This window comes from Nyctereutes procyonoides, unplaced genomic scaffold (assembly GCF_905146905.1).
Source record: "Nyctereutes procyonoides isolate TBG_1078 unplaced genomic scaffold, NYPRO_anot_genome, whole genome shotgun sequence".
Lineage (NCBI taxonomy): Eukaryota > Metazoa > Chordata > Mammalia > Carnivora > Canidae > Nyctereutes > Nyctereutes procyonoides.
The window spans coordinates 3,963,634-3,978,932 of NW_026575042.1; the positions used below are offsets into that span (position 1 = coordinate 3,963,634).

A 15,299-nucleotide genomic window follows, 5' to 3' on the forward strand; every position below is an offset into this window, starting at 1 on the left:
TAATGAATATTATTTGTAAAGCAATTTAAATAATACCTGGCCTATGGGTAAACACTGTATAAGTATTTGGTTTTTTTTTTTAATTTTTATTTATTTATGATAGTCACACACAGAGAGAGAGAGAGAGAGGCAGAGACACAGGCAGAGGGAGAAGCAGGCTCCATGCACTGGGAGCCTGATGTGGGACTCGATCCCGGGTCTCCAGGATCGCGCCCTGGGCCAAAGGCAGGCGCTAAACTGCTGCACCACCCAGGGATCCCTGTATAAGTATTTGATAAATAAATCAAGTGATTTTAAGTTGCATTGTGGCTTAAAAATATGCTTTGTATGATTTGAGTCTTCAAATGTTTTTTGATTTGTCTTGTATTTGATGAATTTTACAAATGTCCTGTGTGTGTTTAAAATGAATATGTAGGCGATCCCTGGGTGGCTCAGCGGGGATATGATATGTCTATCATAAATAAATAAATCTTTAAAAAAATGAATACGTATTCTATAGTTTGCAAATACTGTGCATTGGTCCTATGTCAAGTGTGTTAATTTTGTTGCTTAAATCCTCTATATTCTTTCCAATTTTTTCCTGTTTTATCAATTACTGAGAAGGATAGTGCTTGAAATTATTATCAGCACTGTGGATTTTTTCCAATTCTCCCTATAGTTTTGTTAATATTGCCTTCTCACAGTCTAGAGTTGTTTATTTAAGTGTTTAAATTTTTTTTATATTACTCATGAAATAACTATCATCATAACAGAACCTGTCCTTCTCTAGTGATGCCTTTTTTAATAACAGCTTTATTGAAATATGATTCATACGCCGTACAATTCTCCTATTTAAAGTGTGTGATTCATTGGTCTTTAGTATACTCACAGAGTTATGAATCACTATGTACAATTTTAGAACATCTTTTTGCCCCAAAATAAACCCTTTGCCTGTTAGCATTTACTCCTTGTTTCTCCTCAACCCCCCAAGCCCTCGACAACTACATTCTGTCTCTATGAATTTTCCTGTTTTGGACATTTCATGTAAATGGAATCATACAGTATGTGGGCTTTTGAGACTGGCTTCTTTCACTTAGAATAATGTTTTTGTCCATTTGCAGCATGTATCTGCACTTCATTTCATTTCACTGCCAAATAACATTCCACTGTATGAATATTCATATCATACTTTGTTGACCCATTCATCAGTTGATGGTCATTGGGTGGATTCTACTTTTTGACCATTATAAACACAATTTTACAATTATGAACTTAAGTTATTTATTACAAACATGCTGCTATGAATATTCATACAGAAGTTTTTTTTATATAAACATATATTTTCAGTTCTCTTGGGTATTCACCTAAGAGTGTGATTGCTGGGTCATATAATAACTCTATGAGAAACTGCTATTAACTGAGAAACTGCTAAATGGTTTTCCGAGGCAGCTACATTCTTTTACATTTCTACCAGCTGTGTTTGAGGGTTCCTTTTTCTCCACATCCTTCCCATCACTTATGTCAAAATATGTCTTTTTGATGGTAGCCATCCTAGTGGATATGAAGTAATATCCCATTGTGGTTTTGTTTTACATTTTTCTGTTGGCTAATAATGTTGAACATCTTTTCATTTGCTCATTGGCCATTTCTTTAAAGATGTCTATTCAGATCCCTTTTCTAAAAAAAAATTATTTGAGACAGAAAGAGCACAAGCAGGGAGGAGATGGAGAGGGAGAGGGAGAAGCCAACTCCCTGCTGAGCAGGGAACCTGACACAGGCTCGATCCCAGGACCTCGGGATCATGACCTGAGCCAAAGGCAGAGGCTTAACTGACTGAGCCACCCCGTCATCGCCTTTGAAAAAATATTTGCGTGGGATCTCCTGAAGCATAAGATGAAGATTTTTTTTCTCCAGACAAGATTTATGTTTGTTCCTACCAGGTGTCTTAGATAAATGTCAATCTCAAGCCACTTTATTTATTTATTTATTTTTTTATTTATGACAGTCACAGAGAGAGAGAGAGAGGCAGAGACACAGGCAGAGGCAGAAGCAGGCTCCATGCACCAGGAGCCCGACGTGGGATTCGATCCCGGGTTTCCAGGATCGCGCCCCAGGCCAAAGACAGGCGCCAAACCACTGCGCCACCCAGGGATCCCTCAAGCCACTTTAGGCTAAATTCATGGCTTACAGTATTTTTGAGGCCAGTTTTTGTTAGGACTGCCATTCCCAATGAGGATTAACACTTGGAAAAAAAAAAAAAAACACTTGGGTTCCTAGCACCAAGATAACTCTTCCAACAATCCCTTGTGAATGAGGGGAGGGAATATTGTTTATCCTTGTTCTTGCTTATCCTGAGTTTAACCCTTCAGGGTCCAAGCTTTGTGTGTTTATGTGTGCATGCAATGGCGGTGGAGGGGGCAGGAGAGGTCTATCCCATTCCCTACCTCTTAAGCCTTGGGCTTTGACTTTTATCCCTCTTGCTTAGGAGCTTGGCCGTCAATCCCTTAGTTAAATTTCATAATATTTTTTTTCCAGATAGGCCAATGCTATTAATACAAAAGTGTCTTGGGGCATATGCTTCTCCAGGCAAAGCCATCAAGTACTATTGTTCAGGTTATGTACTGCACATTCGCACCACGTCTAAGGGAGGACCATTCACCTACAGAGCTGTTCGTTGTGAAACATTTTTGTGTTTTTCTTGTAACTTTGGTTGCGAGGCTGAGGAATTGTTATATTTCTTATAGTTATTTTGCAGTTAATAAACAGTTGAAGTATTTTGCAGTTGATAGCAGTTGAAGTGATTCTAATTAAAGTATTATATTATGATAATTTTGCTACTGGACAGAAATGAAGTATCTCATTCTGACTGGGCTTTTTTCTCCCCTGCCTTTACCTTAAACTTGGTCAGGTTATCTAAGGCATTACTTCATCTCTACAGGAGGCTGCTAGGGACCACGGTGCTCCCCTCCTCCACTGTGATTTTCTTACCTAAAGCTCTCTTTTGCTTTCAGCCTCAGCTTCCACTGCTGCCTGAATTCATGTTCCCATTCCACTCATCTGTCACACATTTTTTGAGGCCTACTACATGCCCATATATTGATGTACTGCAGGAAGCCACGGTGCACCTGACATGGCCTCACTACCTCGCCCCATCCAGGAGAAATGGCAGCAGGCACAAATGAACTCATTGTGGGAAGGGCCTGATAATGTCCTGAGACAATAGGACAGAGAGAAGGGAATGGAGGAGAGCTGTGTGTGGGGTCACTCTAGGGCTGGGGCAGGCAGAAGAAGGGAGAGCTGAGACGTAAGTTAGTGCCCCAGACACCAACTGACCCAACTCAGGGGAGCCTAGGACACTGAGCCTTACCACATGATGTTTGTAAAATAGCTTTGAGAAAGGAAGATTTGAAGGGCTTATCCAGATAAACATGCCAGGGCAGATGGTAAATTTTTTTAAAAAAGAAGGCAGGAACAAAACACAGATTAAAACACCAAAGTTATTGTCATCATCTAGTCCCAGGGATGAGTGCAGTAGGGTATGTGCTGAGCTCAGCTCTTCAGGCAAGTGGGAAACTCCAGTTCTGACAGGTGTCTGCCACCAGACAGTGAGGTTAAATTCCCATGGCCCCTGGAGTAAGCCTGTGTTCATGCTTGTCCCCACACAGGGAAGCTGTTTGTGCTGGAGTCTCAGAATGGCTCTCATGGCCTAGAACTGGAGGTGGCTCGGCTTTCCTGCAGGAGCAGGGGAGCTCACCTGGTGTCTGCGGAAGAGCTGCGGAGGGTGGTCCAGGATTGTGCCTTTGCAGTGTGCACCACGGGCTGGTTGGCGGATGGCACCCTGGGGTAAGTCAGGTGTGCTGGGGAAAGTTCTCCTTCCCATTTGCCCCTGCTACCCCACCAGGGCTCCTAAGGGAGCTCAGTAATTGTATTATTGAGGTGCCAGCATAAGCAGAGTGCAATAGGCAGTGGCTTCCAGCACATTTGTGTTTTGAGTTCTCAAATAAAAACATTTTTTGTGGAGTTCTGTCACAGTTTTTCTCCCCTTTGTTATTTTGAATTTCCTTTTTAAGTTACAAAAATAATACATGCTTGTAAAAAATTTTCAAATAATGCAGATACATATAAAGCTGAAAGTGAGTTTCTCTCTTTTTCCCCACCTCGGCTAGTACATATTCTTTATCTCTTTTTTCTCTGTGGATATTCAGCTACATCCATATGAATAGGAGAATGGTATGGCCACAGATTCTTTCACATTACTCCCATTGAAAGGTGGGGTCTGTATCCTCTCTCTGTGAATTAGGGATAGCTTCCTATTGCCTTGGCCAGTAGAACACAGCAGGCCTGATACCATGTATCTTCTGGGGTTAGATTGGAAAAATCCATGCCCAGATTTCTGGGACACTTACTTTTGAGATATCATGTAAGACATTTGTCTATCCTGAGCAGGCCATGGCATGAGGAAGCTCAGGCCATGGGGAGTTGCCCTGCAAGGGTATCCCCACCAATAGCCCCCACCGGCATCCCAGGGCATAGCCAGCATTAGCTGCTAGAAATGTGAGTGAAGGTGCCTGTACATGATTCTCGCCCCCAGATGTTGAGTTCTCACCAGCCTATGAGTCTTCCCAGCTCAGGCCCTAGACATCAGAGAGTAGAGACCAGCCATACACACTGCGCCCTGAGTTCCTGACCTAAGGAATTCTTGTAGAGAAGTGATTCTTGGCCAGCTGGGAGAAAACTACCCATTAGTTCTGCTGTTTCTTTAGTCATACTCAGAAAAGGCAGGAGCCATTCCACTGTCTCCTTCATGCCACAGGAATGTGAAAGAGCAAAATGGGCTCCAACCACTTTGGCTGATAATAACCTTGAAGATGGACTGGCCAATGGCCATAGAAAACACACACAACCAGGCTGACTTGCATCTCCAGTGCTGCCACATGTGAAGCAGCAGCTGAATAAAGAGGACAACCAGGCTACATCTGAAGATTTTCAGTGACTCTGGAACCATGACCCTTTCTGCCTGACATTTTACGACCAGGTTCCTGAACGGACAAAATAGTCCTATGCACACAGTGTAGTCAAACGTGGATACTTCTCATAACTCTGTTATTATAATTGCATCAGATAACCAGGGTATTCAGGAATTTGGAAGAGTCAGCTTGGGGCCAGGTTTCTGTCTCTCAGGTCTTCAGAAAGGCCCACCCTCTCTGGGTTTGCTGTAAATGTTAGGACATATTAGTAGATGTCTACATTGCTGAGATGATATTCATTGTAGCAAACATCCTTATTTGATATATTTACCACACAACATGTTAAAAATAAAACTATTTTAATATTTCTGGAACCAAGAAGTATCTGATCATCACTATATACATTTCATTGTGGGTCTTTCTTACACAGCCATCCCCCCTCCACAGTGAAAACCAATTATTATATGAATGGTACATCTTGCAATTGATGGCATAGTAAACATATAGTAGATCTGATCTATATGTCTATGAATTTATGTTGAGTGTACACAAAAATCCAGAGAAGGATGGAGGCCTAGAATGGTAAATACAGAATTGGGAGCCACTTGCCTCCTAGAAGCTTTTGCGATTCCCTAAAGGATGACTGAAAAAACAGTAGCAATATAGATAGCCTAATAGGACTAGGACAGAGATTTGAATTCAGGTTTTGTGTAGGCAAAACCTACACACGGCCTGCAGAGTCCTTTGCTTTGGGCTGGGACGTTACAGGGCTATAGCCCAGGAGTGAGAGTAAACTAGAAGTATATAGGCCCTCATAGGAGCTGTAGCATAGCTTAAAATCCTCAGGACCCATGAATGTGGACTGAGATGATACTGGAGCTCCTGTGTTCCAGATAGCTTCAGAACTGATTATTAAAATACTCTCTAGAAGAGGATAATGTTATCCTAGGCAATTTATTTCCACAAAAAAACTTTTAGAAGAGAGGATTTGTCACACAATATAAAATAACCAATAACACAGGGAAATAAGACAACCAGAATAAAGATAGCGGATAGAAACTCTAAATATCAGCATTGGTAGACTTTAACTTTTTCAAATGTTCAAAGATACAGAAGACAATAAGGAGAATTTTGGCCAAAGACTGAAACTATGAAAAAACTGTATGGAATCTCTAGAAGTGAAACATACAATAACTAAAATTAAGAGGATAATGGATGGATCTAATCTTTTAAAAATCTTTTTATTTAAAAACACATTTTAAGTATGTTAATACATAGTATTTTAAGTATTTTTAAGTTGTACTGTTGAAGAGGGTAAAAGTAATATTAAATATTAATAAGTCATAACCACTAAAAGAATAGTAAGAGAATATATAACTTCCAGACCAATATGAAAAAGAGAATGCCAAAAAAGAAAAAAGAGGGGAAAGACAAGAGAGAAAGAAAGGATGTGCAGAACTAACAGAAAGACGGCGGATTTTTTTTTCTTTTTTTATGATAGTCACAGAGAGAGAGAGAGAGAGAGGCAGAGACACAGGCAGAGGGAGAAGCAGGCTCCATGCAGGGAGCCCGACGTGGGATTCGACCCCAGGTCTCCAGGATCGCACCCTGGGCCGAAGGCAGGTGCTAAACCGCTGCGCCACCCAGGGATCCCTAACCATAGCTCTTTGAATTAAAATCCACAGTCTTGGGATCTTGCCAAAGATATCCCTAAATAAGTTATGGGACAAACATAAGTTATGGTTTGTTAAATAGCACGGATGTAGAACTGAATGACATTAAAACTATAACATACTCAAACTCATAAGATGCTGCTAAAGCTGAACCTAGAGGGAAATGTAAGACAGACATTTAGGTGCTGGTGATAGAAAAGAGAAAAGGCTAAAGGTTTCTGAACTAAGTAATGATCCATTTTAAGAAATATAAAAAAGAACATGGGGCGCCTGGGTGGCTCAGCAGTTGAGCATCTGCCATTCTGCTCAGGTCATGATCCCAGGGTCCTGGGATCGAGTCCTGCATCAGGTTCTCCACAAGAAGCCTGCTTCTCCCTCTGCCTATGTCTCTGCCACTCTCTCTGTGTCTCATGAATAAATAAATAAGTAAAATATTTTTACAAATATTAAAAAGAACAGAAAAAAATAGACCCCTGCAAGAAGAAAGGAACTGATAAGAAGAGCAGCATTTTGTGAAATAAACACACACTGGAAAAGGTCAACAATGCACTGCTTCTAACTCTTGAACTGATATGTGTGGCCTCAACTGAAGCATCATCTGTGTCTTCCTGATTATAGGGCTCTGTTTGGGGAGAGTACTTCCCTGTGGATGCTTTCAGCCAAAGATCCTAACTCAGGAAAATCTCTGCTGACTCAGAACTGACAGCAGAAAAGAACTGTTCTTTCCTATCTTCCATTGGTCCTCCTAGCACAGTGTCTTCTTTGTCTGTTTCAGGACAACCGTGTGTAGCAAGGAGAGTGATGAACAGCAAATCACGAGAGCCGTTGATGTGAGAATTGAAGGCAACCCAGTTCCCGGTGGCACATACAATGCACTTTGTATTAAGGATGAAGGTTAGTGCCAGAGCCTTTGCAAAGGTTCTGGAGGTTGCACATGGTGGCCCCGTCTTAGGTTGCATTCTCCAGAGACAGACCTTGGAATGAGGAGATCCTCCAAAGAAAAGCCAATAGAGCAGTAGGGTAGTGGGCAGAGAAAGGAAGCAGACTGAGTGGTGGTGCAGTACTAAGCAAAGTCCACAGTGACGGTGAGGTGGTGCAGTTCTAAACGAAGTCCACAGTGACAGTGAGGACAAATCTTGGCTCAGTCCTACAGGAGATCTTTGGAGACAGTGTAGGTCACCAGTTTTTCTGTCCTGAGGTGAGAGAGCAGGGGTATTTACACCACTGCACTGTTAGTCATTGCTTAGGGGCCAATGTCAGGGAGATGTATATTCCCAGGCACTTCTGGTTTATGTGTGCTGGCAAAGGATTCCAGTAGCCTGAGTGCCACCCTCCAACAAAGATGCACAGACGCCTACCAGGAACCCCTGTGCATGGAAATGGCAAAGGTATCTAGGCAATATGGGGCAAACCCTTGACAGCATCTCCTACAGTTGCTGATACAGCCTGTCCTGCAGTCTTTCTTCATGGTGGGTGGCACATTAACAAGGAAAAAAAAATCATTTTTCCCCAAAAGGAAACTTAACAGGATTTAAGAAACTTCTCCTAGGAAGGGGAATTCAGCTTCCCTCTGGTAAATCAGCCCAGTGGCAAGAAGAAAGCCATAAAGGAGTCTCCAGGTCAGCATTTCATATGCATTGAAATCAGTATACTGTCCTCAGCAGAAACACATGCTGTTGAAAGGGAATGTCCATACAAATGGAAAGAAAGCCAGCTGCTTAGTCTTCAGGCCTAGAAATCAGCATAAGTACTCCTTGGCTGTATACTGGTCTCTTCTGGGAAGTTTTAAGAAATACTGATTCCTGGGTGCCAGTCCTAAAGATTCAGATATAAATGTTCTGGGCATTAGGTTTTTTTGTTTGTTTGTTTGTTTTTGTTTTTGTTTTTGTTTTGTTTTGTTTTTTGCATTAGGGTTTTTTAAAGCTCATTAGTGATCTTAACACATAGCCCAGTTTGAAAACTACTTTTTAATGTAGAGTTTCCCAAACCTCTCTGATGATGAGAAATACCAAATGAACTTGTAAGAAATACCCTCAGGCTGTATCCTAGAGGCATCCAATCCTAATCCCTGGGGAAGAGGTCAGAAGAGTTGGGAAATGAGGGAGTCTGGTGAACCCCAAGGCCTTGGCTGGTGCTTGTTAGATGCTTATCAGTGACAGGCTTCTCTGCTCCTGTGGCGTTTTCCTCCAGAAAGGCTTCATTTTCTCATTGCTATGGAAGAGTATGTTGAGAAAGTCTCCTGGTATCTACCCCGTCAAGCTACTGAATGATGTGGCCTTGCTCTGTAAGGCTTTGGGAGAATAATATCCATGGCTTGTTTTCTAAAACCACGTAAGTTAATTAAAATGATCCTTTGAGTCCCAGACATAGGCAAAATTCAGACCTGAGAGAGAAAGGACAGAGCCAGAGGGAAAAGAACATGATCTTATTTCTTCACTGATTTCAATGAATATGTGGGGTTTCTGAGTCTTCATTTTCCCTGATAAACAAGAGGTATCAGTTAGCTTTTGCCATGTAACATATGTAACATAGTGGCTTAAAACAACTGTTTATTTAGTTCACTTTTTTTGCATCAGCAGTTTGTGTTTTTCTGCTGGTCTTGGCTGGACTCATTACAGAGTCTATAGGCAGCTGCTGTCTAGGTGGCCTTGCTTCTGGGAGTTGGTGGCTATTGGCCAGGGTGCTGAGGGTCACTGAGCTATATGTTCATCATCATCCAACAAGATAGCCTGGGCTTTCCACCTCACAGGCCTTGAGACAGGTTATGTCCACACAAGTGTGTGCCCCTTTTGCCCTCAATTATAGTGCATGAAGCCAGAGGTTGGAAACATTTATTCATATTCTATAGGGCACCAAGCTCAAAGCCATGATAGCAACTCCAGAATTGAGTTTTTGCAAAACTTATATAATGTGCCTTCTGATATACTGCACTCAGAGGAACTCAACTTCAGTTCAGTGGTACTTCTGCCAAAAATGCATAACTTGAATCTACTCAGGGGGAAATATGAGCAAAACTCAATTTGAGAAACATTCTACAAAATGGCTTTAAAAAATATCTAGGATGAGAAAGGCAAAGTGACTCTTCTAGATTAAAATAGACCAAAAAGACTTGATAATAAAATACAAAATGTGATTTCATGATCGGGGATTGTATCCCCAACCAGAAAAAAAATAGCAATAGTTGATAAAATCTGAATGTGGATTATGACTTAGATAATAGTGTAATAACTGTACTACAGGCCTGTAAAAAATTATCTTTGTTCTTGGAAATGTGTATCAAGGTTTTAGGGATGAGGAGACATTGTATCTACAACTCACTATCAAATGGTTCAGAAAAGAATTACAGGTATAGATATAGGTGTATACATATTTGTCTCTGTATAAATAGATATCTATATTATCCATCTGGAGAGAGAGAGAGAGAGAGAGAGAGAGAGAGAGATGAGTGATAAAGCAAATGGGCAAAAATGAAAACACACTGGTGAATCTGGATAAATGGTTTTATGGGAAATCCTTATTCTCACAACCTTTCTGAAATTTTGAAATTATATAAAAATGAAAAATTTCCAACAAAGAACGGTCTATGTACTGCTCCAAAAACAACAATAACAGCAATAGGAAAAACAAAAACAGTCTGAATCGTGGGAACCAACCTGGGAAGCCAGTTCATGACAGCTGCTCACCTATATGAGGAGCAATGCCACCATGTGTGGCTCATTAGAGTCAAAGTGCTCCAGAGCCCTGCCTCCAAGAGCAGCTTGTGTGAGCCTCCAGTGGCCTCCCCTCACCTCCACCTCAATGGGGATGAGTTCATATGGGGAAGACTGGAATCTTGGTCCTACAGGCCTGATTTATGAGGAGGCTTCAGATGAGCCATGAAGAGGACTCAGGTATGCATACCGAGAGGAGATTTGGGTTGGAGGGCTGTTCTCTCTCGAACATTCTGGAAAAGTAGGAGGGATTCCCCAAAGTCACTCAGAGAGAGTGAATCCCTGTTCAGTGCTGCCTTTCATCCTTTGGAAAGAGCTTGTAAACCACTCCCATACAGCCCTCCGCCCACCTCAGAGGAGCGTTGCTTTTCCTCAGTGGAGCCTTTGTTGACAGCACGGTCAACAAGGGACATCTGTGTGCTGAAGGAAGGTGTAGGTGAAGTGTGGCTCAGCATGCGTGCCTGTGCAGGATCATCTCCTCAGGTCGCCTGAACTCTGTACTGCTGCTTCTCTTTGGCAAGATGGGAAGAATGTAGCGCGTTAACTCCAAAAATGGCAGGCTTGTGCCTCGTAAAGAGCCCAGAAGGAAAACAGAGCCTGTGGAATATCCAGGCAGCTTCCTTCCTGTGTTTCTCTTTTGAAATAAAGCTCATCACGAATGTAGACTTTTCTCATTTTCCTTCCAGTATTTTTGTTTCCCTGACAGTGAATTTCCAGCCCTGTGGTGATCTCACTTAAACTAATAAGTGAAGTTATTTTTAACCAACTAGATGCTGATGAAATAAGTTGCCTCCACTTGTGTTCTCTGGCTTTGCTTCTCTTGGTGGCTTGTCTGTGGGGTCAACTGCATGGGGTCTGGAGTCTCCTCTTGCCTTCTCCCTGTGGCACCCCCAAGGCTCCATGTCAAGTATGCTTCTGTTCCTCCTTGGGCCTGGCTGCACTTCCCACCAGCCCACCTCACCTGAGTGCCACTTCCCTGCATACTTTACTGTTGCCTGTATTTCCCTAAAAACAGAAAAGGAATTATTCCCTTCTTTTGTGTCATCAATTAGAGAGCCGGATGCTCACCTTTTTGAGAGCAAAAAAGACTTGTGGGTGCTTGAGAGAGAGAGAGAGAGAGAGAGAGAGAGAGAGAGAGAGAGGAAGGACCCATGGCCACCCTCAAGGAGTTGATGATGATATATAAGAATAAGTGAGAAATGAATGTGTTCCCATGACACAAAGGAAGGAGGGTAATTAGGGAGATTCCTGAGGTGGGGGCCGTCGAGGTAGAATTGAAAGGAGTCTGTTTTGAAGGGATAACAGGGAAGGGAAGAGAAGACATTGCAGACAGAGAGAACAGGTGGGGCAACAGCTTGAAGCATAGGTCCCAGTGGTTCCAGGGAGACTAGCTCTGGGAGAGCCATTGTACTAGTGCTTCAGGGAGTGAATTGGGTTCAGTACACCCCTGGGGGCCCAAGTAGCAGCGGAGCAGGACTGAGGTCCCCACAGCAGGTAAGCAGTGATGCCCCCTCCTCTGCCACGCGCATCCCCAGACCTAGACAGCATCAGGTCTTGCTTTCCCAAGACTGAGATCTTCCATTCCAAAAACTTAGGCTAGAACAGTCCTGATGCACAGCCAGTTCCCAGGGATGGTAGGTGTCTGGGCAGCCAGAGAAATTGTGCCAGTGGGTTCTTAACCCCTGGGGTAGATAACTGTGATCTTTGTGACCTGGGGCTATAGGCACCAGCAATCTGACAGACTTCTCTGCTTCCTTGCTACTCAGAAGAGCTGCAGCTGCACTCAGAACCCTTTGGCGCATGTAGGGAGACTGTGCCTGTATGCATTGTGAGGAGGAGCCCAAAGTCTTGCCTCACAGACACACACGTGAGCTCCCAGAGCTGAGCACTCCAGTGGCAACTTTGCTCTCGGGGTTCTTGGAGGCACTTAACTGTGCACTGTTCCACAGCAGCCTCTAGACCAGTCAGAGTCACTTAGTGACCATCTGTCATTAGCTCTCCTAGAGTGTCCTGGAGAAAGTTCTGGAGAAAGAGAACCTAGAGCAAGGTGTACTCCAAAGGGAGCAGCAAAGGCTACATGAAGACTTACAGGATATCATCAGAAGGGTTTATAATACGTCTCTCAATCCTCCAGCAGCTTGTACAGGCCTACGCAGTGACAAACCACCTAAGCCATAGTTAGCAGTGATTCGAATGCAGGTCTTTCTTACTCCAAAGCCCAGGTTTTCTGCTCTGTCACCCAGTATACACAGGAACTAGCAACTTCTTTGGCCTTCCACAGGGGCAGATGCTGCCCAGGCAGCCAGCATGGCATTGAGGAGCAGCAGTGGGTGGGCAGCTCTCCTCCTGGAACCAGATCTCTGTCTAATGTTTGCTTGGGGTCTCTGATTTCCAGTTGCACTTCTGTTTATGCTTGAAAAGGATAAATATTGTAGATTCCCTGCCCTTCATGTCTCATCTTTCATTAGTGAAGAAGAGCAGAGAGAAACTTCGGGGCAGGGCGAGGATCCTGTGTGCCCAAGGGAACATGCAGGGCTACCGGGTTGGCTCAGGGGAGGTGGGCCTGGGCTGCCCCTCAGTGCAGCCAGGATCCCATTGACTGTGATGGAGAGTTTTGACTCAAGTACATTCCCTCCTTGGGAACCTGTAATCAAAGCCACCAGGATTTCTGATTCACATGCAATGTGGTTGCAGAGCTGCTTTCTTCTTTCTCCTGGGCACCTCCCTTTGTGCATCAAGGCCTGCCCTGCCTTGGTTTACTCAATAGTAAGATCATTTAAAGGCCTGCCTTCCCAGATATGGGGACTCAAATCCACACACCTAGCTCTCCAAGTGTGACGTTTGGGCAACTCATCAACTTACACACATTTGGACTTTTCCTCTTAACGCTTCCCTTCAATAAGGCACACATGAGCATTCCCCTCTGTTGGTAGAGGCTAAGAGTTTCAGGTGTACTTTACAGATAAAAATGTTTTGGTTTTTAAATTTTTAAAAATACTTTAAAAATTATTTTTAAGTAATATCTATACCTAATGTGGGGCTTAAACTTACAGCCCCAAGATAGAGAGTTGTACACTCCACAGACCGAGCCAGCCTGGCGCTTGTAGAAAAAAGTGTTTAATGGAAGGAGCAGCACTCATGCATGACTTCACACTTAGGAGAGCCTGGTTTGACACAGCTGTGCCAAGGAGGGAGTGGGTAGCTGGGGGGCCACACAGGCCTTGGAGCAGAGTCAGAACTGCCTGAACCACCTCTTATACCCAAATTGTGAATGTGATCGCCTTGCAGCAGTGGAAAGTGCTGATCTAGGGGAAGAGATGTTTTCACTATCTACTTTCAACACTACTGTACTGAGTGATCTATCACAAGAGAGAGAGGGGAGGAAGGAAGGGGAAAAGTAGGTGGGAGAGGGAGAAAGGAAGGAAGAAATAGCAGATAGAATGGAGTGAGACCTCTGACATGGAAAATCTTCCAATACGTATTACACAGGTCTCAGAATATGTATAGTGTGACCTAATCTATGTTGTTAAATATATATATATACTTTGTGCCGGAAAGCACTTAGTGTGTTTGAGGAACAGTGTACCTAGATTGTTCAAGTGACAGAGAGAGTGGCCCAAGGTAGGGCTGGAGAGGTGGGGAAAAGAGCTGGCTATGCAAGGGTAAGAACACTGGGCTGAGTTTTAAGGGGAAATGGGAAACCATTGCAAGGTTTTCAGCTGGGAGCAAAAATTTCTGAAGATCATCTTGGCTGCTAGTATGCAGTCCGACAGGGGATCGGGAACCTTCAAACTGTGCAAAGTGCTCTGAGCCCTCTGTTTATGACAAGAAAGTTAATTGAGCACAAAGCTAAACCATTTTGTATTCAAGGGAGACAGCACATTGAACACGGTGGTACACAGTGGTTAGACCTATGGGCCCTGTACCCAGATCCCTGGGTTCAAATCTTGGCTCAATCATTTAACTGCCTTGGGAATAATATAAGAACTCATGACATAGAGATGTCAAGAGGACAGAATAGGCCAAGCAAGTACATCACTTATCCCAGGGCCTGGCACAGAGTAAAACCTAGCAAGTACAAGCCGTGACTGTCTTGTAGCTAGCTGCACACAAACTCTAACAGTACAGTGTGATAGTGCATGGTTTCTTCACCTTGATGTCACACTATTTCCAATAAAGGAACCCATAATTTCTTTTGGAAACACTGAGCAAAATTTAATATGTATATGCCATATAGCCAAGCAATTCCATGCTGAGCTATTGACCCAAGAGAAACATGACCACACAGAAAATGAGTATACAAATATGCCTAGCAGCTTTATCATGAAAGCCAAAAACTGGAAGCAACCCAAATGTCCATCAACTGGGGAATGGATAAAAAAAATATGGTGCATCCATATCATGGGTTATTAGTTGGCGATGAAAAGAATGAAATATTAGGACAGGTAAAACATGGATGACTAACATTAAGCTAACCTAAAAAGCCAAACATCAAATGTTATATACTGTATTATTCCATTTGAATGAAATTCTAGAAAAGGAAAAACTACCAGTGAAAGAATATAGAACAGTGGTTGCTTGGTTTGGGGTTTCAGAGGGTGTCCAAGGCCAGGAGTAAGGAGGAAATGTTTGGGAGAACTATCCTATACCTTAATTGTGGTGGTGCTTACACAGTTGTATACATTTACCAAAAATTATTAAGCTGTACACTTAGAATTGCCAAGTTTTATTTTATTTTTTTTTAAAGATTTTATTTATTCATGAGAGACACACAGAGGCAGAGACACAGGCAGAGGAAGAAGCAGGCTTCCCGCGGGCGGGGGGGGGGGGGGGGCCTGATGTGAGACTTGATCCCAGGATCCCGGGCTCACACCCTAAGCCAAAGGCAGACACTCAACCACTGAGCCACCCAGGTGCCCATTGGCAAGTTTTATTTATGTAAATAATACTTAATATAACAAAAAAGAGAA

General features: G+C 43.0%; 1 protein-coding gene across 1 annotated transcript in view; it reads left to right on the forward strand.

The window, feature by feature from the left end:
- Positions 1-15,299, forward strand: part of SUSD5 (sushi domain containing 5) — a 53,143-nt gene that overhangs the window by 4,114 nt on the left and 33,730 nt on the right. The window contains exons 2-3 of the mRNA XM_055321495.1: positions 3,645-3,822; positions 7,395-7,513. Coding sequence (XP_055177470.1) covers positions 3,645-3,822; positions 7,395-7,513 — 297 coding nt within the window. The remainder of the gene's footprint in view (positions 1-3,644; positions 3,823-7,394; positions 7,514-15,299) is intronic.